This window comes from Haemaphysalis longicornis, unplaced genomic scaffold (genome assembly GCF_048455015.1).
Source record: "Haemaphysalis longicornis isolate Haplotype H1 unplaced genomic scaffold, Haemaphysalis longicornis Haplotype H1 scaffold_4, whole genome shotgun sequence".
Classification (NCBI taxonomy): domain Eukaryota; kingdom Metazoa; phylum Arthropoda; class Arachnida; order Ixodida; family Ixodidae; genus Haemaphysalis; species Haemaphysalis longicornis.
In genome coordinates this window covers 60,827,320-60,855,016 of record NW_027526361.1, presented here as the reverse complement: position 1 = coordinate 60,855,016, position 27,697 = coordinate 60,827,320, and the positions used below count along the sequence as shown (strand labels likewise).

Below are 27,697 nucleotides of genomic sequence, written 5' to 3'. Positions count from 1 at the left end.
AAAGCAATCTAGTTTCACTGATAACCATGTTCGCTGTACCTGTTGTGCTCGTGTCTTCTCATTACAAGGAGCACAGCCTCCTCCCCAACTAGCAAGGGCCATGGCGAAAGAATTCCACATTGTCTTCTGCGCATCCCAGTCAGAGAAACATACACTGCAATAACTGCTCTTACACGCAGTGAAATGCGACACTGCTGTTTTTTTTAACTACGGAGCATTTCATGATTTTGGTTTTCTGGGACGTAAAGAAAGGACTGTTTTTTTCCCCTGTTACCACTCGCCTGCGTGAGGCAGTCTTCATTGTGCAGTTAGTGCACAGACCTGTTTAGAGGGTCATTTGCTTCATGACCAAGACAGGTGGGAAGATTCAAATACTGAGTTATGAAAGTGACTATTCTATTTAATATTTCGCGGCAATAGTAAATCAGACTGAAGCAGAACTTAACATACAAAAGCTTCACCTGGCCTTTTTAAGGCTCTTCATAGTGGAAGGCGATGGATTCAGTGCAGCTGGTTTTCTTTAAAGGGGTACTGACACAAAATTTTGAAGGTGAGATAACTTTGAAGATAGATTGCTGTGAACACGCATGCATCATCTGCAAAATATCAGCGGCAAATACAGCCTAGAACATATTTAAAATCAATTTTGAAGTGTGCGAAACGCAACCGAGCCGCCAGCGGAGGACCTCGGGCAATCGACATCCCCTGGATATTTTGTAAATAAACAACATCCAAACACGTCACGAGTATGTGTTGACCGTTGCCGCACTGCTGGCGTTTTTCGCTGGCTCACATCTGCAATCGGAGGTCAGAGCTTCTGCTTTCGAGCAACGAACGACATGATCGTTGGCGGCGGCGGCGCCGTGATTTTGTTGGCTCATCGGGCATCTGATCGCGACCTAAGTTCTACAGCGATTCCAGGCACTCTATTTTTATTGCTTTTTATTACACCGGATGCGAAAACGCGCCGGGGACACAAAAAGCGCACTGAGGGAGCCGCACGGTCGCTGTGCAGGCGGCGGCCACGGCCGGCTGCGAACTGGCGCAGGCCGGCGCAGGCCGGCGCAGGCAGCTCGAGCAATAGCTTGTTACCGGTGCACGAAATTGAACCCAAGTCCCAACCATGGCAGCTTATATGAGAAAGGAGTTAATGATGTGATGGCGGGTTACATTAAAAATTGTATTTGGCAGTTGAATGTCCGCCTCAGTGCTAAGCCGAACGCATCTGTAGGCGGACCTGTGGGCAAACCGGCCAGCTGCTCCAAGCGCGCATCTTCCCACTCACTGCCTCGAGTGTCGCTCGTCGTTCTCTAGCCGCGGCAGCAATTTGCACTCGCAGCACCTGCGTCACGTTCACGGTCGCTTTCTAATTAAGCAGCTCACGAGATCAGTACGCGGGGACATTCGCAGAAATTGCTGGCGACGCGGATTGGACAGTGTTACGGCAGCTCTGCTCCGTGATATCCGTCCGACGGTCATGTTGTCAGCTTTGTTCACAAAAAATCCATCGCTTTGCGACACTCGCTGAAACCGAAACTGCGACTGGCCGCATTGAAAATGCCTCTAATTAAACAACCGTTGCACACTGAAGCAAATGAGGTTTCCACACGTGATAAGTAGATCACTAGCTACTTATCGCAACAAAAAAACCAAGATGCGAAATTTTTGTGTCAGTGCCCCTTTAATGTGCATGCAAATCTGATGCGCTGTAGATGAATTACGTATTTTGACTCCCTGTTAATGCACCATCAGTGCATTAACAGGGCATTAACAGCTGCGCGCCTTTGTCGAGTGAGCTGGGTAGATCTTCTGAGCCAACACGTTTATGTGCGCGCCTAACTACTGGTTTTCTTCACAGCGGACGCACTGGACGGTTTCAAGCGCCCGTCAGCGGTCGTTGCCCAGGCGGACGGCACCTTCGCCGTGAAGGACGACAGATGCATCTACGCGTTTTCCAAGGATGGAGACTTCATCCGAGCCTTGGGCAAGGGTGTTCTGTCCAGGCCATACGGTGAGTGAGTCAGTGCAAGAACATCAAGAAAAGCTAAGCATTGCATGCGTGTGTGGCATTGGCCTGCATTTGGTACCTGGTAGTTCTTGGTTTTTCCACGACGGATTTCATACATGTCTGTGCGTGCAAGAGCGCTGATACTTGTCAGGGTTGCTTGTGCAACTGGGATTGGATGCAGGTTGAAACAATTGTACAGTAGAATCTCGATAAACAGAAATCACTTAAACGGAATCACCGCTTAAACGGAACAGTAGCCTGTAAGTTGGGTGGTTTTGTGTTCAGATAACATAAAAAAACTCCCGGTAATCGGAACTAAAATTTCCGTGTCATTGTGTAAACACAACCAGAAATGGAACTTTTTGTGAAACCCATTGGCATGAGAAATATCTTTTTACGGTTCCGGCTGTATCGTTTTTTTTTCTTCCTCCACGTTTCTTTTTACCCTCGTTGGCCTCGTAAGCCGCCATCTCGTTCGTGGTCAGCCGTGTTAGCGCAACGAATGCAACATCGCAGTTCTTCTTCCAGTCGTTCGGTCTCGATTCAAGACGCCGAGGTTACAGGGATCAGCTCCTGCAGCCTTGTTCGTGCCATCACGGTGCTATTCGCGATTCATTACCGCGTGGCCGTCTTCTAAATTCGGTTGGGGCTTCTAGCCTCCGTGAAGATGCAGTTGCAAGGACTCAAACTAAAATAATTGATGCATTTTGTAGTGCACAGCGACTCATTGTTGCCAAATCAACTTTGTGAATGCTGTGACTAAACCTCTTGTAGTTTTCTTGCTTTCTAAAAAAATATCAGCTACATTCACCTTCCAGTGTTTAGAGTTCCATGAAATGGTATTAGGAGTGTGTACGCACATAAATTTGCGCTTTCACACATCTATCTTAGTAAACGGAACTCTTGTTAAACGGAACTAATTTTTTCGGTCCCTTGAAGTTCCATTTATCCAGAGTCTGATTGATTGATTGTAGGGTTTAACGCGCCAACGCAATGCAGGTGATGAGGCGCGCCGTAGTGGGGGGCACCGGATTAAGTTTGATCACCTGGGGATTTTTAACGTGCGCCGAAATCTCGTACACACGGGCGTTTTTGCTTTTCGCCTCCATCAGAAAAGTGGCCGCCATGGCTGGGAATCGCACCCGCGACCTCGTGCTCAACAGCGCAACGCCTTAGCCACTGAGCCACCGCGGCGGGTTTTGTCGAGAGTCTACTGTACTGGAAAATGTGCACCTATGTGAGCCACATTGGGGCGCACCTTTGGTGGGTTGAATGCAGTCTGTGGCTCTGAAGGTCGGAGTTGAATGGAATACTATAGATGCCCTGCAGTGCTCAGTCGTGTTCAGGCGTACTGAAGCCATATTGGGCACCTCCTGTACCAGCGACAATGTGTGACCGCCAATGGACTGCTGACATTTTGTACTTCACCCATCCGTCGTTTATTGTGGAGGGCTGCACCCACAAAAAGGTCATGGTGAAAAAAAAAAAGTCATTCGGCAGACTTGGATTCTTGGAAAATGCTTGTGTGTGTGGAACTTCTGTCCGCTTCTCCCCAAGGGATGACCGAACTGGTGAGGTAGCACAAGGAGATGCAGAGAGCCTTAAATGTGCAAGATCCTTATTCTAATACTTTGTGCGAGCTCACAGGAGCGAAATGAGGCATGACTTTGGTTTGGGCTTCGTGATGCTGTCGTTGTAGAAACGGAAAACTTTGGGTGCTAGTATAACCTGTGCCACGTGTACTGAATATCAAGGCCTTTGCCACTACAGTGCAGGAATTGGGCACACGTTTTGCCAATGAAATTACTCTCGCTGTGAGGTAAATGTGAAAATTACCTGAAACGTGTCTACATCTTCGGCAAAATACTCTGCCCACAGCAAGACACACAGATTTGGTGCTTTGTGCTTGCCGTAACCTGCACGAGAGTGCTTTGCCTACTGTGAAGGGAACAAAGGCTAGGGCACTTTATGGTTGTGTGCGAGACTGCAGCTTTGATTTGAGTGCAATGGGTGAAGCACAAATGCACCATTTCCTTGTGTTTCTGGGCACATAGTCGAATATCATTAATTTGAACATGCTTAATTCAAACTTCATTTTATTTGAACTGTTGATGCACTCCTGGCAGAGTTATGTGTATTTCAATGGCTGAAAACGCCCGGTAATTCGAACGCACAAGCATCTGCAGCAGCTAATTCGAAATGTGCCACGCTCTCGAAAATGCCTCCAATCACATGGTGATTTTCTGCGTTGCCAGGGCATGGACAGACGAGATTCTCCCCTTCCTTCCCTGCTACTGAGCACGAGGACGCAGGTTCGATTCCTAGCTACGGCGGCCGCTTTTCTGATGGAGGCGAAAAGCAAAAATACCTGTGTGTGCCAGATTTTGGCACACGTTAGATCCCCAGGAGGTCAAAAGTAATCCAGAGCCCTCCGCGCCTCATCGCCTGCATTGCGTTGGCGCGTTAAATCCTACAATCAGTAAATCAATCCTCCCTCTCCTCCAAGGAAAGAGTCCAGTGCGGCTGTGGCGGAGGCTCCAGTGGCTCTTCCCTTTCCGCCTGCCACAACCCACCAACACGAACCAACCCACCAACTGATTACTGACCCATGGCTGCCTCGCCTGGTTGCGGGGGGAAAAAAAGCATTTGCAGAAAGAAGCCGTGGCAGCAGAGAGTCGTAGTGGTAGTCCTTCTTTGTGCGGTGAGGTGCTACGCGTTTAGCCTAGTTCAGAGTGTGCGTGTCATGTTACGTTTTCGAGCATCATGGCGAGCCGGGGCACATATCGCCCACCAAAGGACCTGCATCCAAGACTCGCATAACTACTTTCCTTAAGGTAGGTCACCACCTTCGGAAAAAAAAGCATTACAAGTGTAGCCCAAACGTTACAAAAAACGTTGGCCCCAGCTAAAAAAGTTTGTATCGCAGGCTTTCCTGTTCCTTTATGTGTTTTTTTATTGCAACGGTCTATTTTGCACGAATGCGCCATCTGTTGGGATAGACGATAGGTAAAATCTAGCTTCTGGGAAGTTCGATGCTCCCCGGGGGCGACGATTTTTTTTTTTTTGAAGCTGCCGTTGGTTTATTTGGAAACTGAAATCAAATATTTTGGCGCAGAACAAACGCCCCTGACTCAGGCAGAATCGTCAAAGCTCCTTCGCTGGGTCTGTTTACTGAACGCTGCCGTTTATTGTGGGCATGGTGGCTCAGTTAGCCACACTGAGAGCAACCCAGCGACGGCGGGCGGCGTGTCTTTAAAATTTTCAAAATAATGTTTAGAAATACATATATAATTTAACCTTGTACAAATACTTGTGTTTAAAGGTTTTCACTACGTAAATAAACGTTTCAGCAGTTACAGTAGTAGCTGCTAGGTTTACAGGTCACGTGACAGGGACACATATTGTAGTGTCAAGTTTCGACACTACGAACCAGCCACCCTTCCGATTTCAGGAAGTTTGCTGCCAAATTAAAATTATTTCCGCCAATTTGTTTAGAAATTGCTTGTGGTTACCGGGCTATATAAAACGCTGGCTTTCATAAGAGCTAGAGAACATATACGCGACAAAAATCGGTTGTCCGTCCCTTTAAATAGACAGGTATGTTGAAAATGCTAAATTTAAAAAAGCCTTTTGTTTTTCAAGAAATGTGTTTTTGAAGGTGGTGACCTACCCTAATGATGGGCATTGTGTAGTTTTAAATGCAAATACGCACGGATCAATCTTCATGTACTTCCCACTCGTGTGTCTGCTCATTGCACATGTTCCGCTGCAGGTAAGTCCTCAATTCAGCGAGCTTTCTTTAATTAAAACTTCTTTTAATTTGAACAAATTTGTGGCACCCTTTGAGTCCGAATTAATGAGGTTCAACGGTGTAAACAAAAGGTGAATTGCGTGTAACAAATGAAATCGCTGCAGACAGTGGCCCACTTCATTTTTTTTTTTTTTTGGTAGGGCAGAACAAACAAGTGCTGCTTCTTTTTAGTCGCTTGTCATTTTGGACACTGGTTTAAAATGTGGTTGTGAAGACTTCACCTTACGGGAGGGAATGAGCTTTTTTCCTGATTGCTTGGCCGTGCCTTGTCACGCAACAAGGGCCACGTGTGTCTAGTTTTTGCTTCTATCTCCTCTTTCTTTTTATGTCCAAGTTGCGCTACCCATACCCTCACCACTCCTGGCTGGGGCCAAAATTTGCTGTTGGCCAAAGTGCAAAAACTAACCAGGTGCGGTCATTCACCTTGTGGTGCAGATGTGTTGCAAAATAGGCACTGTGCACAATGAGGCAGTTGTGAAACCATTGAATTGGGGTCGAAAATACTCCTAAAATGAGGGGTGAGGCGGGGGGGGATGTGGCAAGTAAAACGACTTTTTTATTTATGAACCAAATTGAATCAAATTAGGAGCATTGATGTAGCTAACCATTCTAACAACAAAACTGAAATCAGTTTAAAGATACCATCAATACTTATTGAGTTAGAAGACTAGTTACCTGAAACTTGCAGTCAGCATAATTAACTAATTACGCAAGAAGTCAACAATATTCTTACGTCGGTGAGATCAGAAATGTATATTCTGTGCAAGGAAGCTATTAGATTATCGTATTGTATTCTTTAGGCATAAAGAAAGAACTAGAAAAGTTTCACCTCCCTTTCGAAATCAGAAATAGTTTCATGTCAAAAAGAAAGTGAAGCTTCTGTCATTTCTTTTGGATGCCTAAAGGAAATGAAGCAATAATCAAATAGCTTCCTTGCACAGAATGGACTTTCCCGATCACGCTGAGATAAAAATCTTGTTGAGTTCTTGCCTAATTAGTTCCAAAGTAATCTTGGAGCGGCTTTGTGAAGGTAATTAGTCTGGTAACTCAAAGTATAGAAGATATCTTTAATCTGATTAAGTTTTTTTATTAGGTTAGTTAACTACATAAAATGTCCTAATTTGAATAAATTTGGTCCATAAATAACAAACATAGTTTTAATTTGGTCCATAAATAACAAACATAGTTCTACTTGCCACGTCGCCCCTTAAAAGTTGGCTCAATTGTTGGGCCTCTTGTATTTCTGTAGGGCAAAAACTGTTGAGGACTGAGGCAGCTTTGTGAGAATGAACGCTGTTGATGCAGTGTACCTAGGTGAGGTGAAGAGAAAACTCTACAGCGCACAAAGGAACCATTGAGACCAGACCCTTTTTTTAAAAGTTCTGCCAACAGGAACACAGAAAATCACTCAATGCAGTGAATTTATAGTGTGATTTGCCCCACCTCATTTGAGCAGCAGTTGTACTCGTACAGCGAGACCAGAGAGGTAAAACATGAAGTACCGTACTTACCCGATTCTAACGCGCACCCGATTTTCCAGGCAAAAAACTGAAAAAACTTCCCCTTCCGATTGTAACGTGCGCGGACTTTGTGAGCAAGAAAAATGAATGCGAAAGAAACGGGCCAATTATTTCCTACAGTAATCTCACTCATCTCACTCCTCGTTGCTCTCCGCTGACCACAACATCTTGTCCTCAGTGCCGTCAAGCGCGTTCGCGATGCCACAAATCTGAACGAACGTTCAACCATGGTCGATGGGATTGTGGCCCACGCCTCGCACACCCATCCCGCGAGCTTCTCCAGAGGCGCACGTATTGAATGCGTGAGAGTGGCTGCTGCCATTGCTCTTATCAAGCGCGCACGTGGAACGATTTGACGATTTGTGTGAACACCGATAGAGAAGTCTAGGCGTCTATGCTTCCTGCTTCCAAAAAATCGTTTCTAAAAGCTTTGGTGCCATCTTGAGATGGTGATGGCGATGGGTGGGACGCAATTTCCACTGTTTCAGCAGTTTCGGTTTCGTATCAGATTCTAACGCGCATGAGATTTTTCAGCCTATTTTTCCGGGAGAAAAGTGTGCGTTAGATCTAAGTACGGTAGTTCTGTATATAGCAAAACAATGTCTCTATTTGTGTGAAGCCGAAAATATTCAAAGCATCTGCTGACGGGCCTCACCGTCAAGAGCAAGCCGTTCTTTTAGCCTCGAGTTGGGCCCTTTAAGAATTTCATAAAGAATTTCATGAAGGTCTTAGACCCTTTGCGCCGATTCAAAGAGGGCTGCCAGTTCATGTTCCTCCGAGGACATAGGAGGGTAAACCTCTGCGTAACCACACCGAAGCCTAATCATGTCCATGCACGGCGAGAACTAAGGAGTGCCCACCACTGCACACAACATCATACAGTTGAAGCTCGTTATAAGAGACATGGATGTAAGAGACAAATGGGTATAAGAGACGCTATTCACCCACATGGTTGGCTGCCCCATCTGTCCCATTGCTTTGACCTCTTTCATAACACACATCGAACTTCTCCTTCAATTTTGGTTAACAATCTCACTTATAATAGACAATTTCCACCAGTCATTAACTGCAGCTATTTATTATAACTTCAGCAAACACGCAGTGGTTCAATCAGCTGTGAAACGACGACGAGAAGCCATGCCAATGGAAATGCAAATTACAGAAGTGGTTAAAGCTTACTGCCATGCATTGGAGCGCAACCGCGCATGCAGGCTCTCTTACTCGCATTGCTCCCAATCAAGAAGCATCGCAGATGTTGAGTCCTGCAAGCGTGATGAATAGCTAGAGCACGCAGCGGGAGGAGCTGTGCATTCTGGCTACTCATCAGGCTTGTGAACTCGACATCTACGATTCATCTTCCACAAACAGTGAAAGGAGAGAAAGCTTGTAGAATCTGTTGTAAAAAACAGTGTAAATAGTCATGGAGCAAACAAAGATTCAGAACTATTTCATAAATTCTGGGGGCAAAACATTAGTTAGAATAAACCTTTTGCAACATGCTGTAGCATTCTTTTGAGCTTATTTTAGTTGTACGATGCCCTCATTGAACTCGGGATTGATCAGTTAGTGAAAATATGGTTCCCTGCTTATACGAGACACCTTGTATAAGAGACAGCAACTGCTCCCCAGAACGTGTCTGTTATAAAGGGGTTCAACTGTAGTACGACACATGACTGTCACCCAATCTGTGTGAACCCTTCTCTCCCCAAAGCATATGCCAACACGTGGCGTGTATGTGCGGGAGGGGCTGGCCATAGGAGGATTGAAAGTTGCACACACGGGGCTCACTCGCTCATCTGCTTGCTGGATTACTTGGCCGGCACTGAACGGCAATCGGAGGGATGGAGGGCAACTGCAATCTGTTTGTTTGCTCCTAGCCGAGTAGTGGATGCTGCTTAGCCTACGGGCCAATTTTATGGGTCCTATGGGGGGCTCTTGCCAACACAGCGAGTGCTTATGAAAGTCACAGACAATGTAGTATCCATTTTTTTAACGACCTGCATAAAAGGGAAAAGGCCCAAATTCAAGGCAGACCTGCCAACTTGCATGGAATTTCTGATGTGACTGAGCACCTTTTAGTTATTGCCGTCCTCATAAAGTTGGGACTCGAGGGTAACTCTGGTTTCCGTCTTTCTGTTCCCAGGTCTGGCCTTTGAAGGACGAGAAAACCTTCTCACGCTGTCTCTGGGGGAGAGTCCTCCAACCCTCAGGACCTACTCTGTGTCTGGCGATTTTGAGAAGGGGATCTCCTACGGGCCGCTTATACCATGCGCACCGCATAACTCCAAGTGCCGGTTCATGGAAGTCCATGGCGATGACCTCTATGTCTCAGATTTAGGTGCGTATGAAACCCTTGGCACTGCAATGGCTGCTGCACGTGGCACATCTGACTCGGCCAAATAGGTCACAGCGCTCTCCTGTGGTGGCGCTTGCTTTTGTTCTTGCTACCAGGTTGACCTGTTTTTATGGGATGCACTTCGTTGGGCCTTCCTAGAGCGAAACTAGGCAATAGCTTTTTACGCACCTGGTAATAACAAGACATACAAATACGAAACGGTGGCGCGAGTAAGCTGAGAGCTTGGGAAGTGTGCGTCGTGCTAGCACAGTTGCAAAGCTTGTGCACACTTGTCTGCTTGAAACGGAAGCTGCTTTTCTGTTAGGCGTTAGTGTTTTATCATTAGAACATGTGTGCCTGGCTACAAACGAAAAGTCATCTGCACAAACATATGTCATGTCCAATTACATTGGTCTGTTGGATATGGACAATTGGGATGGGTCATGGTATGCGTACTTTATATAGGCTCATGTAGGAACCAGATTTTTTTTCCAGGAATTTGGCTGGGTGCGGCCCGTACATGAATCAGGCCGCTGGTGGCTTGCTAATGCTTCCTGCAATGGTGGCATAGCAGAAGAGGGGCTCAAATGACATGTCAGACTTATTGTTATTCTCGCTCAATTTTGCTTTTGTTTTCATTGCTACTGGAAGAGCCCACCTTGTCGGGATTCTCCCAGAAACGATTGTCCTTAATGCCATCCATGGAGTTGAAAATTCCCACCTCTTGAAACTTGTGAATGGCACAATATGTCACGTGCGCTAAATCCACTCGCAGACTTGTTTCAGCGATGCCCTCTCCAGTTGTCCCTGTGGGGTCTTCTCATGATCGCCTGCAGCCATCTGTTCAGAGTGACAGCGGCGGAAGTTTGCTTTGAATGGCCAGTTGACGCAAACATTGAATGACTGCAGTACACTGGTCATTCCTGCAGGGATCACGGCTCAATGTGTTCCGGTGGTGGTGAGCCGGTCCTTGACGCGGTCGGTCACGTGACTTGTGAAGCTGCCGAGCACTAAAATGGCTTTCCATGGTAGCAGACCTCCCGGTCTGTCTGTTAAGGCAGTCTTAACCCAGTCAACAAGTTTGTTGCACACCAGCCCTTCTCCTGAGCTTGTTCAGTAACCCTTTCAGGGTCACGAACATACATGTACGTCCTCTGCAAACACCTTCAAAATGGTCAATAACGTACATGTACGTCACCGCTTGTATGTTTAAAAAGAGCTAAGCGCGCCTTTTTCGCCAACTTCTCTTGTTTGGCTTGTGCTGCCACACTGCTGAAATACGTCAAATTATTTTGTTGCGCCGATGGCTCTTCTTTTTATTTTTTTATGATTTACTTCAGCGGCGTGCTGGCTATTGCTTGTGCATCCGGTAACGAGGGGGCGCACTGGCTATCGCCCACCTAAGGCCCCTTACGCCCACCGGGCGCCTCTCGCTTCTTGCGCCTGCCAGAGACCAAGGGTGCCTGCGAAACTGATGAGGCCCTTTTCTCTCTTTTTTTTTGTATTTTTAGGAGTGGTGCGCCGTCTTGCGCGCGCGCATCCGGCCGCGCGCACAGCGGCTGGTTTTGGTATTGTGGCGCTTCCCGCTTTTTGCGCCTGCGAAACTGACGTCTGATTTCAATTCACTCAAAAGGGGCCGGCTTGTTACTCTCTCGTTTTTATTTAGAATTTTTTCTTGTGTTAATCATGAATAGACCACATGTATGTAACAACACAAACGATTTTTTTTGTTACTTTATGGTCACCCTAAAAAAATTACAATAATTTTTTCTCGAACTAGACTTATTCGAAGAATTTAAATCAGCAATAAAAATAATATACCCTGGGGGGTCGCATTTGACGAAAAAATTCGACCCTCAAAGGGTTCATTCCCTGAGGTAAACGTATGGCGCAGATTTCCTGTCGTCTGCTGTCATGCACATCAAGATGCATCTCTGTTGTTCTGTGCTGCTCGTGCGGCACAGACACACTTCTTGCATTTCTGAAGTTGGTCATAGTGTTCTCTGGCACATCGAACCACACAGGTGTTTGGTCTGCAATCTCTATTTGCGGTATATATTATAGTCACGCTTCCCCCGGAGAGCGTTCTTGAAGTGGTGGGACTTCGTGAGCTGGCCTTCTCACTCAAGAGCTTTTGCTATATTGGGGTTCGATGGCAGTCGCAAAGCTCGTTATGTAGCCCTGAGTTTGATGGAATACCGTCTGGTGAGGCAAGAGCACGTTTGCAACGATAAAATAGGGCTCACTGACCTAGCAAAAAATACAGAAGTTTGATGTTTTGTCACCTGTATGAGTGCCTTGTTCAAAATAAGCATGTGCTGTGGAAAATGATCCTATATATTGTGCATTAGGCGGTGCAGTGACTTGACATAGATTTGGTGACTTGACATAGATTTGACATAGATCAGTTCTGTTAACACTTTCATGACCGTGGGAAAATTGGTTGTTTTTGGGTAGTCCAGGAAATATTTTTTTCTTGCCACAGAAAATGATTGACGCTAAAGTGTAAGGTACAAAATGATAGAGGAAAGGTAGGTCTTTCCAACAGTAATAATTTCAAACAACAGATGTATTACGACTTCTATCAAAAAATTATCACATTAAAAACAGTAACAAAGAAATTGATAAAAACATTAATGCTACTTTGCACAGGGTGCACATAAAAAAATGTGAAATATACAATTTGAACATAAAGCCCTTGTAGAATGATAATGCAAATAAAAGCTCTGTAAATACAAGAGTTATTTACATACATATAAAAATATAAACACTAGTGCCTAGCATGCCACCGCGCGAAGCAGTTTCTCGACGTGGTGAAACAGAGGTTGGCTGCACATGTTTTGCAGACATTTGCTTTCTCCTCAACCTTTTTTTCGTCGTAGCACAGCTTGCAGTTTTAGTATTTTTCAGTTTTTTGTAGTTGGTGCTGGGGACCTCGAGGTGCAGTTTTAGTGAACACAACAGGAGGGACGGTGATGCCCACGAGATATTGCTCTTCACAGCCCAGCAGCTGTTCAGTGAGCTCGAATCTGAAAGCGAACTGATCAAAGTGCAAGCTCCGTGACGGCTCCGGAACTTCTGGATGCTGCCGATGAAATCTACGGCTCTGACAACCACTGCGTGCTACTCCGGAGCGCTTCGCCAAGATCAACTCCGGGCCGTCTTCACGGAGAGAACTCAACTTTTTGTGCAGCCGGCGCCAAGTGTTCTCACCCGGATTAAGCCGGCACTCTGCAGATAAGAGCTGTTACCTTTGAAACAGGCCGGATCTGTTTACATCAACGCGCGTCCATGATAAAATGGCCAGAGGGAGAGGTGAAACTTACCTGCGGATACCTGTTCATGTTCCGGGGTGGTTTGAAACATTTTCGCCATCCGTACTAAAGTCTAACGAATTGAAGTCGTCTTTCCCTGTTTGTGCTGCTAGCATCATCCACAGATTCCAACTTAGATTCATCAAAATCCGTCGAAATTTGCCTTTCGCGTGAAGCATAGGCGAGTGTCACAGACACCAAAACCGAAACCACGTGAGCTCGTCTCTTCGCCGGCGAAGAACATTTCAAAATCCCCCCCTCCCCCTCCACGATGGAGAAAAGAAACTCCAAATCGAAACTGTTGAAATACTTCTTTACCCTTTGGATGGTGTTAGCTGTTCAGAAGTGCTCAGAGAGCGCCGAAATTTGAATTTGTACTCATCGATAATATACAATCGATGGGAACAGGCACGGTCATGAAAGTGTTACGAGTGTCGGGCGTTGTCTGTATAGTTAGGGACTCGAGCAGCAATCGAGAAGACAGACTGCGCTCGGTTTTCAGCACTTTCGCCTCATCCCAGTCAACCACGTGTCCCATTCCGTCACATTGCTCCTCAAGTGCACTTGTTTTTGTATGGCCTTCTTCACGGCATTCTGGTGCTGTGTTAATCTTCTGTGTAGATTGCTTGTTTCACCGATATACACTGAATTACACTCGGCGCATGGAATCTTGTAAACAACACCCGGAAACTTGGAGCATGGGAGGGTGTCTTTCATATTGCCAAGGCTAGAATGCAGCTTGCTAGAAGGCACTTGTGCAGTTACGGTTCATGAACTGTGTAGCCCACCCTGACTTGATTTGAATTCTGTCAGCAGAATTCCCATGTGGCGAGCAATGACAAGGGCTTTCATGCACATCACTTCCGGCGATACAGCACAGCCATCTCTCTGTGCCCCGGCAACATAAGAAACAAGTTCATCCTGTTTTTGGAAACTTGGTTTTTTTTTTCGCGGAATGCCTTTTGGTTTCTCTTGGTTGGCAAGGTATTCCTTTTGTTGCATCCAATACCGCGCATGCTTTTTGGCAGTATCAAAATTGCATCCAGCGACTTGTTTACCGTGCTTCTCTGTGCATTCAATTACCAGTAAAGAACCTCGGATGCCGGCCTACTGCTTTTTATCAGTGCTGGCCCAAACAGGGGTTCCTTCTGTAGAGGCGAAATGCCACCAGATCCTAATGAAAATGCTGCCAACACAGCAAAGGCAGTGCGAGAAACAAGGAAGCAGTGGCACAGGCCTGAGCAACGGCAGCAAAAAAACCAGCTGGCGTCATCTGGCAGCAACATTATTAACTGTGGTTTCTGGCAGGACTTTAGAATTTCCCTAAAGTTTTCCCTCCCAAGTGAGGGTGGGCCCTTACAAGGGTACAATCCTCACACAAGTATATGTGGTACATTACGGCCCATTGTCATCATTATGGCGGTAATGGTGGCTGATGATGAAGAACTTATTGTAATTACCATGCGGAAACGAAAACTGGTGCGAGTTGTCAGTGCGTGCATTCTTTGCCTGTGTAGTGCTCTTTTCAACATCAACAAAGTGGTAGGCGATATATGATAAGTTTGTGCAGATGTGCACGTGTGCATGCTGCGTTGCAAGCGCACAAGGAAGTGCTACAAAGGTGGGAAGAAATCGAGAAAGAGAGAGAGAGAAAAAGATGGGGTCTTCGGAAAAAATAAAATGTTGCCAGTGCTGTTGATTCTAATAGGAGCCCCCATCTAAAGGATAAGGGCCACTTTCAAACTCGGATATGTTTTGTCGTGTGCGTTTTACATCCTCGCTGTGACTACTACTGTAGCATGGTAGGTTTAAGATTTCCTTATTACAAAGGTCGGATGTCACTGCATTGGGCATAGTGGGGAATAGCATCCGTAGTAGCAGTCCAGTCGGACCAGTTAAAACAAGACGTGTAGTGTAACGGCTCCCTTTTTTTAGGTGAATTTTGCTACACACTTGCTACCAACTTTGCTGAAAGAAAAACTGGTCCGTTTAACCTAATGGTTGGGCACCATGCCTAAAGAGCGAGGGGACCAAGCATGTCGAATGAAACATGGACGTTTGGCGGAACGCCGTTCAAGCCCTGTACCTTGTGGGGGAAGATTATGACGGTCTGTCATTTGTGCCGGTTGCAGGTCTGAGCTCCATCTACAAGACCGATTTGCGGGGTGAAATGCTGAAGACCTTTGGAAGCCCTGGCAAGGCACCTGGCATGCTAAACGAGCCCTCAGGCCTGAGCGCCACTGAGGACTACCTCTTCGTGGGAGACAGCAAGAACAACCGCGTCCAGGTGGGGCCTCTGAATTTATTCTGCTTCGAGGGGGGGGGGGGACACGTGCCACACTGGAAACCTTGAGGCGGTCGACACTGACACACATAGTAGAGAGAGCTCCGAGAGTCTTGTCCAATGACACGAATGTATTATTGCACAAAGCTGCTAGCTAACCTGCATTCAGTGCCAACCTTCGCAAATTGGACGAGTTTTTGTCCTTCTGGAGGTGCGCTAAAGGAGCTGCACCGTTCCCTTTCAGAACACCCTCTTTGCCAAATCGGGGCACATTGTGTGCAGTGATAAATTCAGTTTGGGTGACATTTAAGGGCAGACCGCAATTTTCATCAACAAAATCAAGTGCGTGTTTCTTTTTCTCCCTTGGACCCTTTCTTTCACATGTAAAAAAGTCGGCACCCAGAATCTTTGGGAGATTGATGAAAAACAAAGTTTACAGAAGATTCTGCGGTCCTGTAGCATCTGTATTCAAGGTAGCTGCAAGCTAGATGAAACATGCCAACTGAAAAGGAGTCAATTCGCAAGGCCCTCGCTTTGCTCTCCTGATCCGATAATCCGAGGTGTGAGCCGTATTGAGCACACAAAGCTGTGTTAAGGGGGCATGCGAGGATCAGATGGTGAAAAGTGACCAAAAAATCGTTTTTTCAAAATTCACACTTTTGGATTGCACGTTTTATATTCTATGCGTTTACAAAGTTTCCTCGTCGAAAACCATTGTGAAAGGCTAAAAAAAAACATTTGTCACAGCCGAGGTGGCAAAATATTTCCGCAAAATGACGAAAACATGGCAATTTTCAGAGTGCTGAATCTCCGGAACGACGCCACTGGGCACCGCCATCTTGGTCGCGTTAGATTGGCCGGGTCTTTTCGCTTTCCAGTCGCTGCTTTCACTGTTGCTCACTCACAAATGCACAAACGGCAGAAAAACAGAGGCAGTGAAATGAAGCAACTGATAGATTCTAACACGCGATTGTCTATCCGGCTTCTATCTGGCTCCATTTGTTGAAACGGCTCTCCCGATTGGGTGTCGCCGTAGTAACAAACAGATGTGCAGTTCGCACGCAGTGCGTTTTGGCAATGTTTTCCTTAGCTTCGGGATCGGCTCGGTTCCCATTTAGTGGTTTCATTTGTTGCAGTTCTGTACAGTGACGTTATTGTAATATCCTGGTGATAATGCTTGAGATCGTCACCAGATTATGGGAAGTGCGCGGCTTGAAAGAAGCATCAAAAACATGCCCGCGGCTTCACCGTGGTTCGTCTTTCAGTGAGAAACGCGGTGTGTGAACTTTTGGACTAATTGCGCTATTATAAAACGCCGAGTTACTGCTGTTTCACGGCGAGCTTGCGAGCTTCTGCAATAGAACTGTCGCAGCACACGCGGCACAAGTTGCGGCACGCACTGTATTGCCGCGACGTGTTCGGACTATGTCCAATGGTAGGACTGGTTGCTATTGCACGCGAGTAATAATAATTAATGTATGCATACCTGCCAACTCTCCCGATTTACCCGGGAGACTCCCGATTTCTTACCTATTCCCCCGATTGTACGGGCACAGCCATAAATCTCCTGATAAAAGGCCCCAACCCCCATCTCGAACAAAAAGAAAAAAAAGAACTGCGTTATGCAGCACTGCCGCATTGCGATTGCCATCACGAGCTGGGTAGCTAGCTGAAGTCGGATGAGAATCCAAGCTGTTTGTGTGCACGAAGTGTACAAGCCTAACTTTGTTCACATATGGTTGGGACAATGCGTTGAGGACTGAACGTAGTAACATTCTGCTTTTCACAGCTCTCTTGACATCATCATCATGGCATCGAAACTCGAGAAGAAGTATTTACAATGTTTCTTGAAGTGTTTCTTCAGAATTCCCGTGTTTCATGCCGTCCAGGAAAGGCGAACAGTTCGGATTTTGCACGACTTGCGCATGCGACGTGAGCGTGGCCAACGGCGGTAAAGGAGACGTAGAACTGCATTTGGCGACTACTAAGCACCAAAGCTTCCTTCGTGCTGCTGAGAAGCAGAGGACTGTGAGCAACTAATTTGGGAACAGCATTGAAGACAGTGTTGTGCGTGCGGAGTGCCTTTTCACTGGATTTCTTATTGAGCACAGTTTGCTGCTCAGTGTGAGATGAATCTTGTGTGTAGACTAGACATCGCATGTGGTGCACTAAAAAAAATGCCCCCCCCCCCCCCCCCTTTCTCCCCCTCCCCCCCTTTGATTTTCGAAGTCCCCAGGTTGGCAGGTATGTGTATGTGAAGCAAAATTTAATTCGAAAAGCGAAGTCACAAAACATAGCAACGTTACTCAAATTATGGTCTTGGTGAATGTGCGTGTCATGGATTGTGAGAAGAGGGCTGATGGGGCGCAATCACCTCGCATTGAGCAACTTTTGCCGTGGCTCTATGCTCGTTCGTACAACGCAGTCTGGGATTACAAAATGTTATTTTCGGCATTTGAATAATTAAAAATTAAACTTCAAGATTGCAGCGTCTTGCAATTGGATAATTTTGGTGGCACATTACTTTGTTTATTTGGGCTGTGCAATAAGAATGAATGTTTCGCCTGCACTGGAAAAGCGTGGTATGCTAATAGTAATACCATATTTATACAACTGTAGGTTGACTCCAATCCCCACGTCCCCCCTGAATTGCTGTGTATGATGTACAGGCATATAACTATACTCCCTGCGCGTTAAGTTGCAGATAAGCTCTAGGGCCAGGATAAATGGCACGTGCTGCTGGGCTTGTGGGAGAGTGCCTTGTGTTTCATTCCTGTGTCGGAAGTTTTTACACGTGTTGAGTGCGCCAATTGCACCTAGAGGTAAATGCTGTTACATCTGGTTGCATTTCGAGTAATGTACAAAAACCTGTGCACCAAACTTTGCTTTCTAAGATTTATAGAAACAGACTTAACCACCCGAGCTTTTAGTTCAGTGCAGTCAACAGAAACAGGTAATTCCATCCTTCAAACGGGTCCATAATGAGCGTGAAAAAACATCAGGAACAAAAGATGATAGATGATAGACTCATTTTTTGCCCCTACAACACCTTTTATCTGGTGCCTTTGGACGTGGTTGTGTTCAACCTTTGTATATTGAAAGCGCCTGCATGTGTACTCACACAGAAAAAGGTAGACAACAGATTTGCATACAAAGAACTGGAGGTATAAGTTAAGACCCCCCACTTTTTCTGGTTTTGAAGGTACACTAAAGGCTGGATAACTTTTTTGCTTTAGCTGAACAATCATACTTATTGTAGCTCTCATGTCGTCTTTGACAGCCAACAGGGCTATGTTGGATTAGAAATAATCACAGCTGGCATTTCTCTCTCTTCCTTCTCTCTCCTCTGTCTTTCTTTCCCTTCTATTTCCTCGTGACGTTAAAGGGGTTGTGAAGAGATTTTCGAAAATTTTTTGTTGTGTGGGTATTTAGAATTGTGGATGCTTGGTATGCCAACAATAACAGCAAACAGACAAAAAAAATGCAGTTACGGTTTCTTCTGGGCTTTTCTCCTCAAGTCGTGAAATGTCATGTTTATGAGCCAGTCATAGCTTGCAAAGGGTCAAAGGCTTGCAAAGGCTTGCAAAGGGTCAAATACAACTACAACATCAGCACCACAATGATATTCGCACGCAACTGAGTGGGCACTGTCTGACTTTTGATGCGACTGATTAGCACGCCAAACTCGCAGCAAATAATTCTTGCGTACCAGGGCGAGTGGCGCTAGAACAAGCTACCAAGTTTAATGTAAACTTGGTATTTGCAAATTGTTTTTGCTGCTGCGTTTCAGTCTAAACTGTCATTCTGTTAGCTGATACTCGTGTTCAAGCTTGCCGATGTCCATCTCACGTAGCCTCTACACTCACCGAACGTGAACTTTAGGCGCAACTTCATCGGTTTTCTGACTAGGGCGATTCGGTCCTGTCTACTTTGAGATAAGCTCTTGACCCTTTGAGTGTCGAATTTTTTCGCCAAACGCATCCCCCCAGGGTCGATTTTGGTTATTGCTGACTTAAATTCGGATGAATCTGTTTCGAGAAAAAATTATCGTAATTTTTTTAGGGTAACCATAAAGTGACTAAAAAATTGCTTATGTTGTTACATACATGTGGTTTAATCATGAGTAACACAAGAAAAAATTCTAAATAAAAATGGCGCGAAAATCGGGAAGTGCCCGGAGGACGATACCGAAACGAGCCGCTGCGCGCGCGGCCAGATGCGTGAGCGATAGACAGCGCACCGCCCTTATAAAATACAAAAAAAAAAGGAGAAAAGAGCCTCATCAGTTTTGCAGGTGCCCGGTGGGCGATACCTAGTGCGCCCCCTCGTTACCAGATGCACAAACGATAGCCGGCACGCCGCTGAAGTAAATCATAAAAAATAAAAAAAAAAGTGCCATCGGCGCAAGAAAATAATTTGATGTATTTCCGCAGGGTGGCAGCACATGCCAAGCAAGAGAAGTTGGTGAAAAAGGCAGGCTTTTGAAACATACAAGCGATGACTTACATATACGTTATTAACCATTTTGAAGGTGTTTGCAGTGGACGTATATGTATGTCCGTGACCCTGAAAGGGTTAACCATTGGATGATCAAGTTTGTAAAAGGGAATGATGGCAAGGTTCTCATTAATTACCCACTAGTGGTGTTGGAAACATTTTTTTTTTTTCCGAAGCTTTCCTCACTGTCTATTGGTTAAGCTGAATTTCTTGTCTCTTTCCTGTCTCTTGGAAACAAGGGAAAGCACATGCTCGGTAATCTTGTTCGAGTCGTATTGCCACTTGTTGAGATGGTTCCCGTTCTTACGACAACATATTGCCGTGCGTCCGTCTTTTATTGCCTGTGTTTCCCAGTTTCTTAATTAATGCCTTGTCGTTCTGCCGGTACCATTCGTGAACACAGTTTAGCAGGTAGCTCTGTGCCTCTCATGTGCGCTGCCAACACCCAAAGCTAGGTTACATGTGGTGGCGTGGTTTACTTTTCCTTCGCGCTTCTTCACCACTTCTGAGGTGCGGAGCTTTTTGAGCCATAAGCATTTTAACAACACGCATCCAAACACCTTCTATGCTGGCCAGTTTACTGGCTAATCAGCTATGCGGTTTGCTTGTTTTGAAAGCATTGTTTTGCATTATGCTTGATGAGTGGCTCTGTGGAGCAACGAGTTGTGGCTCGGAGGGCTGACAGCAGCCATTTTTTTGTCCTCTCTAACCAGGTGTTCGACTTTGACGGCAACTTCATCTCTGTGGTGAACATGCGGTGCCCTGTGGTGCGACCGTCGGGACTCTACGTCTCCCCCAATAACGTTCTCTACGTTGTGAACTACCTCCACGGGGCGGTTGGCATGTACCAGCTGACTTTTAAAGAGAAGCCCTAAGACCAGTCACTGCACCTCTGCAGTACAAAATTATCTAGTCAGACAAGTCAAGAGGGTAGCTGGTAGCACTCCAAAAGCCTGGATGTTCACGTTCCACTGCCATTCCCCTTTCAGTCACCTCAACAGCCAGAAAACCAGTCGTGTGTACCTGAATCGCTTTGTGCCTTTGTGCTGCGAGTTTGCAGCCCGGTGGTGTGATATTTTTTTTTATGACCGGTTTACCCTGGTGTGTGTCACTGCAAGTGCCTGGGGGGACAAGTTTTTTGTACCTGTTATGCGTGTGACACAGATGTGATTTTTTTTTTTTTTTTGCATAGTCAATGCAAAAAGAAGCTCGTGCTGTTGTGTCCAGGTTGATTTCCAGTTTATTGATTGTTAATTTGTCTCTTTCATGTGTGTGACACAGGTGTGATATTTTTTTCTTTTTGCATCAAGTCAATGCAGAAATAAGCCCATGCTGTTTTGCCCAAGTTGGTTGATTGTTAATGTGTTGCCTCTTTGATATGTGCGACACAGATGTGATATATATATATATATATATATATATTTTTTGCATCAAGTCGATGCAAAAATAAGCCCATGCTGTTGTGCCCAAGTTGGTTGATTGTTAATTTGTTGTCTCTTTCATGTGTGTGACACTGGTGTGATTATTTTTTTGCATCAAGTCGATGTCAAATGCTCATGTGCAAGTTGGTTGATTGGTGAACTGTTGTGGTTGCACCTTTCAGTGTGGGCTTAATTTAAATCAATCCTATTTTAAAAGGGCTACATGGGTACTACATGTTTGTTCAGTTGTGGCATATGATTGCTTCCTAGTCATGCCTGGCTGTAATTGCTGAAGGTCTTTTTGAGGAAATAAAGCATCTATGCCGCAATTTGATGTGTTCCCATTTTTTGCCCTGTGGTAATTCTTATACACTAATCATTGCACGTGTGTAAAGGGTCCACATGTTTGCAAGCCCCTTTTGCAGTGCAGTGTTCTGGCACCAGATTCCGAAATACCGACCATTTAATGCTTGTGCCTGCCAGGTATTGGTGTAGGCAAGGAATGCAAGCTTGCTTTTTTAGAAGAACTTCAGTGAACCACAGGCTGGTATCAAAACAACTGGAAAGTAAGGGCAAAATGTGCTTTTGTTGAAAGCAGCAATGGCTAAGGGTGCAAATTTGGCTACTGTGAAAACAATTTTCAAAGGTGACCACAACGAACGCTTGTGTGCATTTTTTGCAGGAAATGTTTCGTGCAGTGTGGCTCAGAGTAAGCTAGTGCCAACTGTGAGCACTATTCCAAATGGTATAAAAGTAAGTTGTGTTTGTGCCTCCTGCAATGTCTCCTGTAATCTGCCTGTTGTTAAAGCTAAACAGCAAGGCCTTGTCACAAGATACACTTGGTTATACGCAATGTGTGAAAATGGTTTGGCTGGTTTTCCCAAGTTTGCCGTGTTAGCAACATCGCAGACAACAGACGTGGGTACAAGAGAAACGGTTACTAAGAGCAACTTTTTTGGGTCTTGAAGAGTGTATTCTTTGCTAGGCCTTATATGGAAGACCTTTTGGAAAATTGCCTTGGAGATCAAGCTTGGGCCTCTATCCAGGAGTCCACAAAGGCTCCAGAACCTTTTGAGGGGTTTGAGTCTGCAGATGTGGACCTCATGCTCGGAGGAGCTTGAGGTCCACATCATGGGATCCTCGCACAAATTTATGCTGCCGTACAGGATGAACCAGAGGAGAATGATAATATTGCAGAGCAGAAAGTATCAGCAGTTTAATAAGTTGAAAGAACTAGGATTCAGTATCTCACTCAGCTCCATTAGAGCCACAAAGATGGTTTTTTTTTAACGAAAAAAGCAAGAATTATTTTAAAACTTTCAGATTTTGCACCACAGTGACGTGTTATAAGCGAGAATGACGTCATACGGGCCGACAATAAAATATAATTTTCAGTGCGTTAACTGCACGTTAGCATTCAAGTGATGCGGTCAAATGGAACTAGAGGCCCCATTACAGACGTGCAGTCATGTGTCGTCGCGAGAGGTCAGTTAGGCGGCCGCCAATCGCACAGACAAGGTTCCATGACGACGTAGAAAAGTTGCGGGAAATTGGCTAGGGGGTTGCCACGGCTTCACACGTTTTCTTTAATATCTCCGTTATTTGTTCGAAGATTGCGATGATATTGGTATCATTGTTATCGGGACTAAGCACTCTTTCTAATAAACCCAACTTGTATTTTGTCGTCATGGCCCCTTAAGTGTTTGGCCTATGTACCTGCAAAAGTTTGGAAAGAAAGCTTATATCATCTCCAGTCCCTAAAACTACAATGAAGGACTTCTTTAAGCTGTTTTGAGCAATTTCCTGTAAACCCTTTTGAACACACTCTGGTGGTGATGTACATAAAATGGTCTAGTCCATCTCTGTGTTTTCATAATTTTTGGTTTGAGAGACACGTTTTCAGGGCCCCTTGAGTGTCCCTTGTGTAACGAAGTTCTACTGTATGGCCCTACATGCATCACATTACTCATATTTGCTGAGGCAGTTTTGTGCATTTTAAATTCCAAAGTGCAGTCATTCTTTCTCGGCTTTTGTGTCGTAGGAGCAGTTGTATCAGTGGTGTTGGGCAGCTGTTTTGGATGTTTTTCTTATCAGCCTATTTATGCCGAATGCAGAATGAAGGTTTGCCCTGTAGGCTTCCAACTGCTGCTACCCTGCAATGTCCGAATCCATTCTGTGCCTCCGAATAGTAGGCGTTCTGTTAACCTAATCGTACAAGGGGTGCTAGGTCTCTGCTTTACAAAGCACCCATGTCTGCTTTGTAACCCAAGACACTAATTTCCTATCCATTAGCATTACTACTAGTCATGCCTAGGCTTCTGGGGCAGGCAAAAGTATTCTTTCAAGGTGCTTAGCAATAGTTCCTTATTTTCTGCCCCATAAGTCGTCGCTGAGAGTGCGCATTAGTTTTACACCTTCTTAGCGACAGAAAGGGTTTAGTGTTCGTTAATTCATGTGCTTGCCAATTGCCCGCCAGCCCGTACTAAATCTGTGCCTGATTTCCTTCTCATAGCATGGATGGTATCACTGCTGCTTTTCCAAGACACTAATGTTCATCCACCTGTTCCAGTACTTAATTACCTATGCTGACAGGGAGTCCTTCTGCATGCCTGTGTGACATAACTTTCAATTCTTTGGACTTGATTTTAGTCCCACTATTGAGTCTAAGAGCTGCTGTTGAGTATTCTTTGGAGGCCTTCTGGTACATGCCATCCAAAAAGTCTTTGTTGGTTGAAGTGTTCCCCATTATTTTTATTGCACCATTTCGCCACAGAGCATCAAAAGAACGAGAAATTTACCGGCGGGAAAGTTGAAATAGAAGTATAAAAAAAATTAGCTGTGGCTTAGCTCGACTATGCCAGGATATACGTAGCGTGAGCTAAGGTTCAGCTGGTTATTCTTAGCTTTCCTGGTTGTCTAGGATAAGCTTGATTAGTATACTTACTGCTGCTTCAATGACACACACGGTATACGCATTATGTGACACGTATATTTATCATGCGGCCCCGGCGCAGCGTCACCAATCGCCCCAGAGCTAAGCTGGTTCCTCAGGCGCACCCCGGTGTTGCTGCGACGCACGAGCCATCGGTTCCACACCCGGCCACCCCTCGAATGATCAAGTGGACCGGACCGCCACGTGCGGAACGGAGGTCGGCGAAGACGCTGGGCGCGTGTGAGAGACGCCGGGCAGCGAGCAACGTTCTGTGCGCCGTGTGACGTCACTGCTCCTCGCGCACGTGCAGCATGACTCTCCAGGAGCCACGCGAAACTGCTCAACCTCGGCCAGTGTAGCTCACGCTACAAAATGGAGAGAAAGAAGTGACGTGATGCAAGCGGCTTTATGTACTACAGGATACTGTACAGGCCAGTTTCAGAAAGGAGGTCCGAAAGTTTTGTGTAAATGGAACCGTGTGTGTGCCGGTGAATGCTGGAAGGATGCTTGGGCGATGTCCTGTAGCCGATGGGAGTCCTGGACGCGTGATTGGCAAGCCTGGCCGTCTAAAAGCACCGCCAGCTAGCGTCATCTAGCGACTTGCTCGGAACGTTCCCACTATCCTCTTCAGCAACTGCTAAGCAGGCTTCGCTGTTCAGCATCAGTGGCTATATGGCCTAGGCCACTGATGCTGAACAGCGAAGCCTGCTTAGCAGTTGCTGAAGAGGATAGTGGGAACGTTCCAAGCAAATCACAAATTGCCTCTCACCATGTACAAAATCTTTCGTTTTCAAGCTACGTATGGAAGCCGTGCCCGTTAAAACATGGCTGCGCAGTAGGAACATCTTTGCGTCTTCAGCTAAGTGTAGACTTTGTGAAGCTCCAGAAACAATAGAGATTGTTTGATTAACTGCTACACTATATTGTTCTGGGATGTGCTTCAACGGACACTCCAAAAATACTTTGAATTAACACCTCACAGTGTGCGGTACCTTGTAATTGTAGCTCCCTGCAATGATGTACCTTATGACCCGTTTTTCCTGATGGCTCTACACAGTTTATGGAAAATACGCGTGTTAGACAAACGCTGGGCCGATTGTATTGTCCAAGTTGAACTTTAGTCGAATGATAATTAAGCTAATAGGCTACTATGACCAAAATGATTTGAGACTTGGGGCGGTATTCTCGTGTTCTGTCCCTGTGTCCGTTTTGAGCGAGCCTTGATTGGCTAAAAGCAAACAACCGGATGTGGCGCAACGCATGCGCGGCGGACCTACTGCGTTTGACCGTGGCTTCTTCGAAAGGGCTATTTCAATTGCAGACAGACGGTTTTGGAAGTTCAGTCATGAATGCGGCGGTCATCGCCTTGTTGGCTCGTCGGTGGAACAGGCGGTCTAGAAGTAATATAGACACTTCCGATAGGCCCGCAGAAGCATTCGATTTTTCCGCCTCTCCAAGACGACCTTGCAGTAAGTACTTTTTTCTATACGTTTTAATACAGGCGGAGGTCGTAAGGCCGATACCGTACGCGGGGCCCCCAGTGACGATGCACGAAATGTATAGCCGGTATTCATTGAAAGGTTTAGCTGTCAATTTCTTCATTTGGCAACACTGAAATGGCCACGTACATGGCCGAAGCGCCACAAACATGGCGCGGCTTATGCCACTGCGGCCGCACGCCAAATAACACCGGCGTGCGTCGTCTGCTCCGTTTCAACCCGATTCTTAACGGTAATGCCAACAGAGTTATTATTTATCGCACTCACATTTGAGTCGAGGCATTAATTTGCGTTCGGCGGGCTAGAGCATGGGCTAGAGGTTGGAATGTCCAACCCATATGCGCTTGGCACGGACACGGACAAGTACCGCCATCTCGCGGAGCCCGACGTAACCAGTGACGGCGCATTCACATGGTTGCCTACATGCGCGCCTCGCTATTGAATACCGGCCATAGACATCATCATATAGTTAGGGTCACTGCAGGACGAAGGCCTCTCCAACTGACCTGCTACTAAAAAAAAAAAACTGGTTGATTCCTCTGTCATAGGAATCGGTAAAACACGAAAGTGAAATCTGCAGTTGGGCATGATTTGCGGGTAGGCGGCTGTCTTGTGGGTGTGCTTGGCGAGCGACGTCCTGCTGGCGGGTCGCTTCGGCAAAAGTGTACTGGCGTCATTTCCGCGACAGATATGACGTCAGTGAAATCTGTGTATCCCGGCATAAAGCCCTTTCGTGTTAAATATAAAACCTGAAAACGAAAAACGCGAAATATAACGTACTCTTTAGTACATCATCATCATCACCAGCCTATCTACGCCCACTGCAGGGCAAAGGCCTCTCCCATTATTCTCCAATTACCCCGGTCCTGTGCCAACTGTGACCAATTTGTCCCTGCAAACTTCTTGATCTCATCCGCCCATCTAACTTTCTGCCGCCCCCTGCTACGCTTGCCTTCTCTAGGGATCCACTCTGTTACCATTAATGGCCAACGGTTATCTTGTCTTCGCATTACATGCCCTGCCCACGTCCATTTATTTTTAATTTCTACTAATATGTCCTTAACACGCGTTTGTTCCCTGACCCACTCCACTCTCTTCCTGTCCCTCAATGTTACACCTATCATTTTCCGCTCCATTGCACTGTGAGTCGTTCTCCATTTAAGTTGAACCCTCTTAGTGAGCCTCTAAGTTTCTGCCCCGTAGGTGAGTACCGGTAAGATGCAGCTGTTATACACTTTCTTCTTCAGGGACAATTGTAGGCTGCTATTCATTATCTGAGAATGCCTGCCGTATGCACTCCACCCCATTCTGATCCTTCTAATTATCGCTGCCTCATGGTTGGGATCCGGGGTAACTTGGCCTAAGTAGATATATTCTTTTACCACTTCCACTACTTCGCCCCCTATCCCAAACTGTTGTGCTGTCCCGAGGTTATTTATCATTACTTTAGTTTTCTGAATATTAATTTTCAGGCGCACGGTTCTACTCCGTTCCTCTAGTGCTGAAAGCATGCTTTGCAATTCGTCCCCCGAGTTACTTAGTAAGGCAACGTCATCAGCAAATCTGAGGTTACTGAGGTATTCTCCATTAACCCTTGCTCCCACCGATTCCCAATCCAACGTTCTGAATACTTCTTGTAAACATGCTGTGAATAACATTGGAGAGATTGTGTCTCCTTGTCTGACGCCCTTCCTTATAGGTATTTTACTGCTCTCCTTATGGAGGATGATGGTAGCTGTGGACCCATTGTAGCTATTCTCTAGTATTTTTACATAATGCTCATCTACTCCCTGGTTCCGTAATGCCTGAATAACTGCTAGGGTTTCGACCGAGTCGAATGCTTTCTCATAATATATGAAGGCTATATATAGGGGTTCAGAAAACACAGCGCACTTCTCTATCACCTGATTGATCGTGTGAATATGGTCTATTGTTGAATAACCTTTACGGAACCCTGCTTGTTCTTTAGGTTGACTGAAATCTAAGGTTGCAGAAATTCTGTTAGCGATTACCTTGGTAAGTACCTTGTAGACGACTGACAGTAAACTGATCGGCCTGTAATTTTTCAGGTCCTTC

At 45.8% G+C, this 27,697-nt stretch overlaps 1 protein-coding gene across 1 annotated transcript in view; it reads left to right on the top strand.

Moving 5' to 3' along the window:
• The window catches only part of LOC144178811 (uncharacterized), a 28,802-nt gene extending 7,278 nt beyond the window's left edge, over positions 1-21,524 (top strand). The window contains exons 6-9 of the mRNA XM_077706934.1: positions 1,859-2,011; positions 9,483-9,677; positions 15,121-15,275; positions 20,483-21,524. Coding sequence (XP_077563060.1) covers positions 1,859-2,011; positions 9,483-9,677; positions 15,121-15,275; positions 20,483-20,644 — 665 coding nt within the window. The 3' untranslated portion in view covers positions 20,645-21,524. The remainder of the gene's footprint in view (positions 1-1,858; positions 2,012-9,482; positions 9,678-15,120; positions 15,276-20,482) is intronic.
• The last annotated feature ends 6,173 nt before the right edge of the window (positions 21,525-27,697 follow it).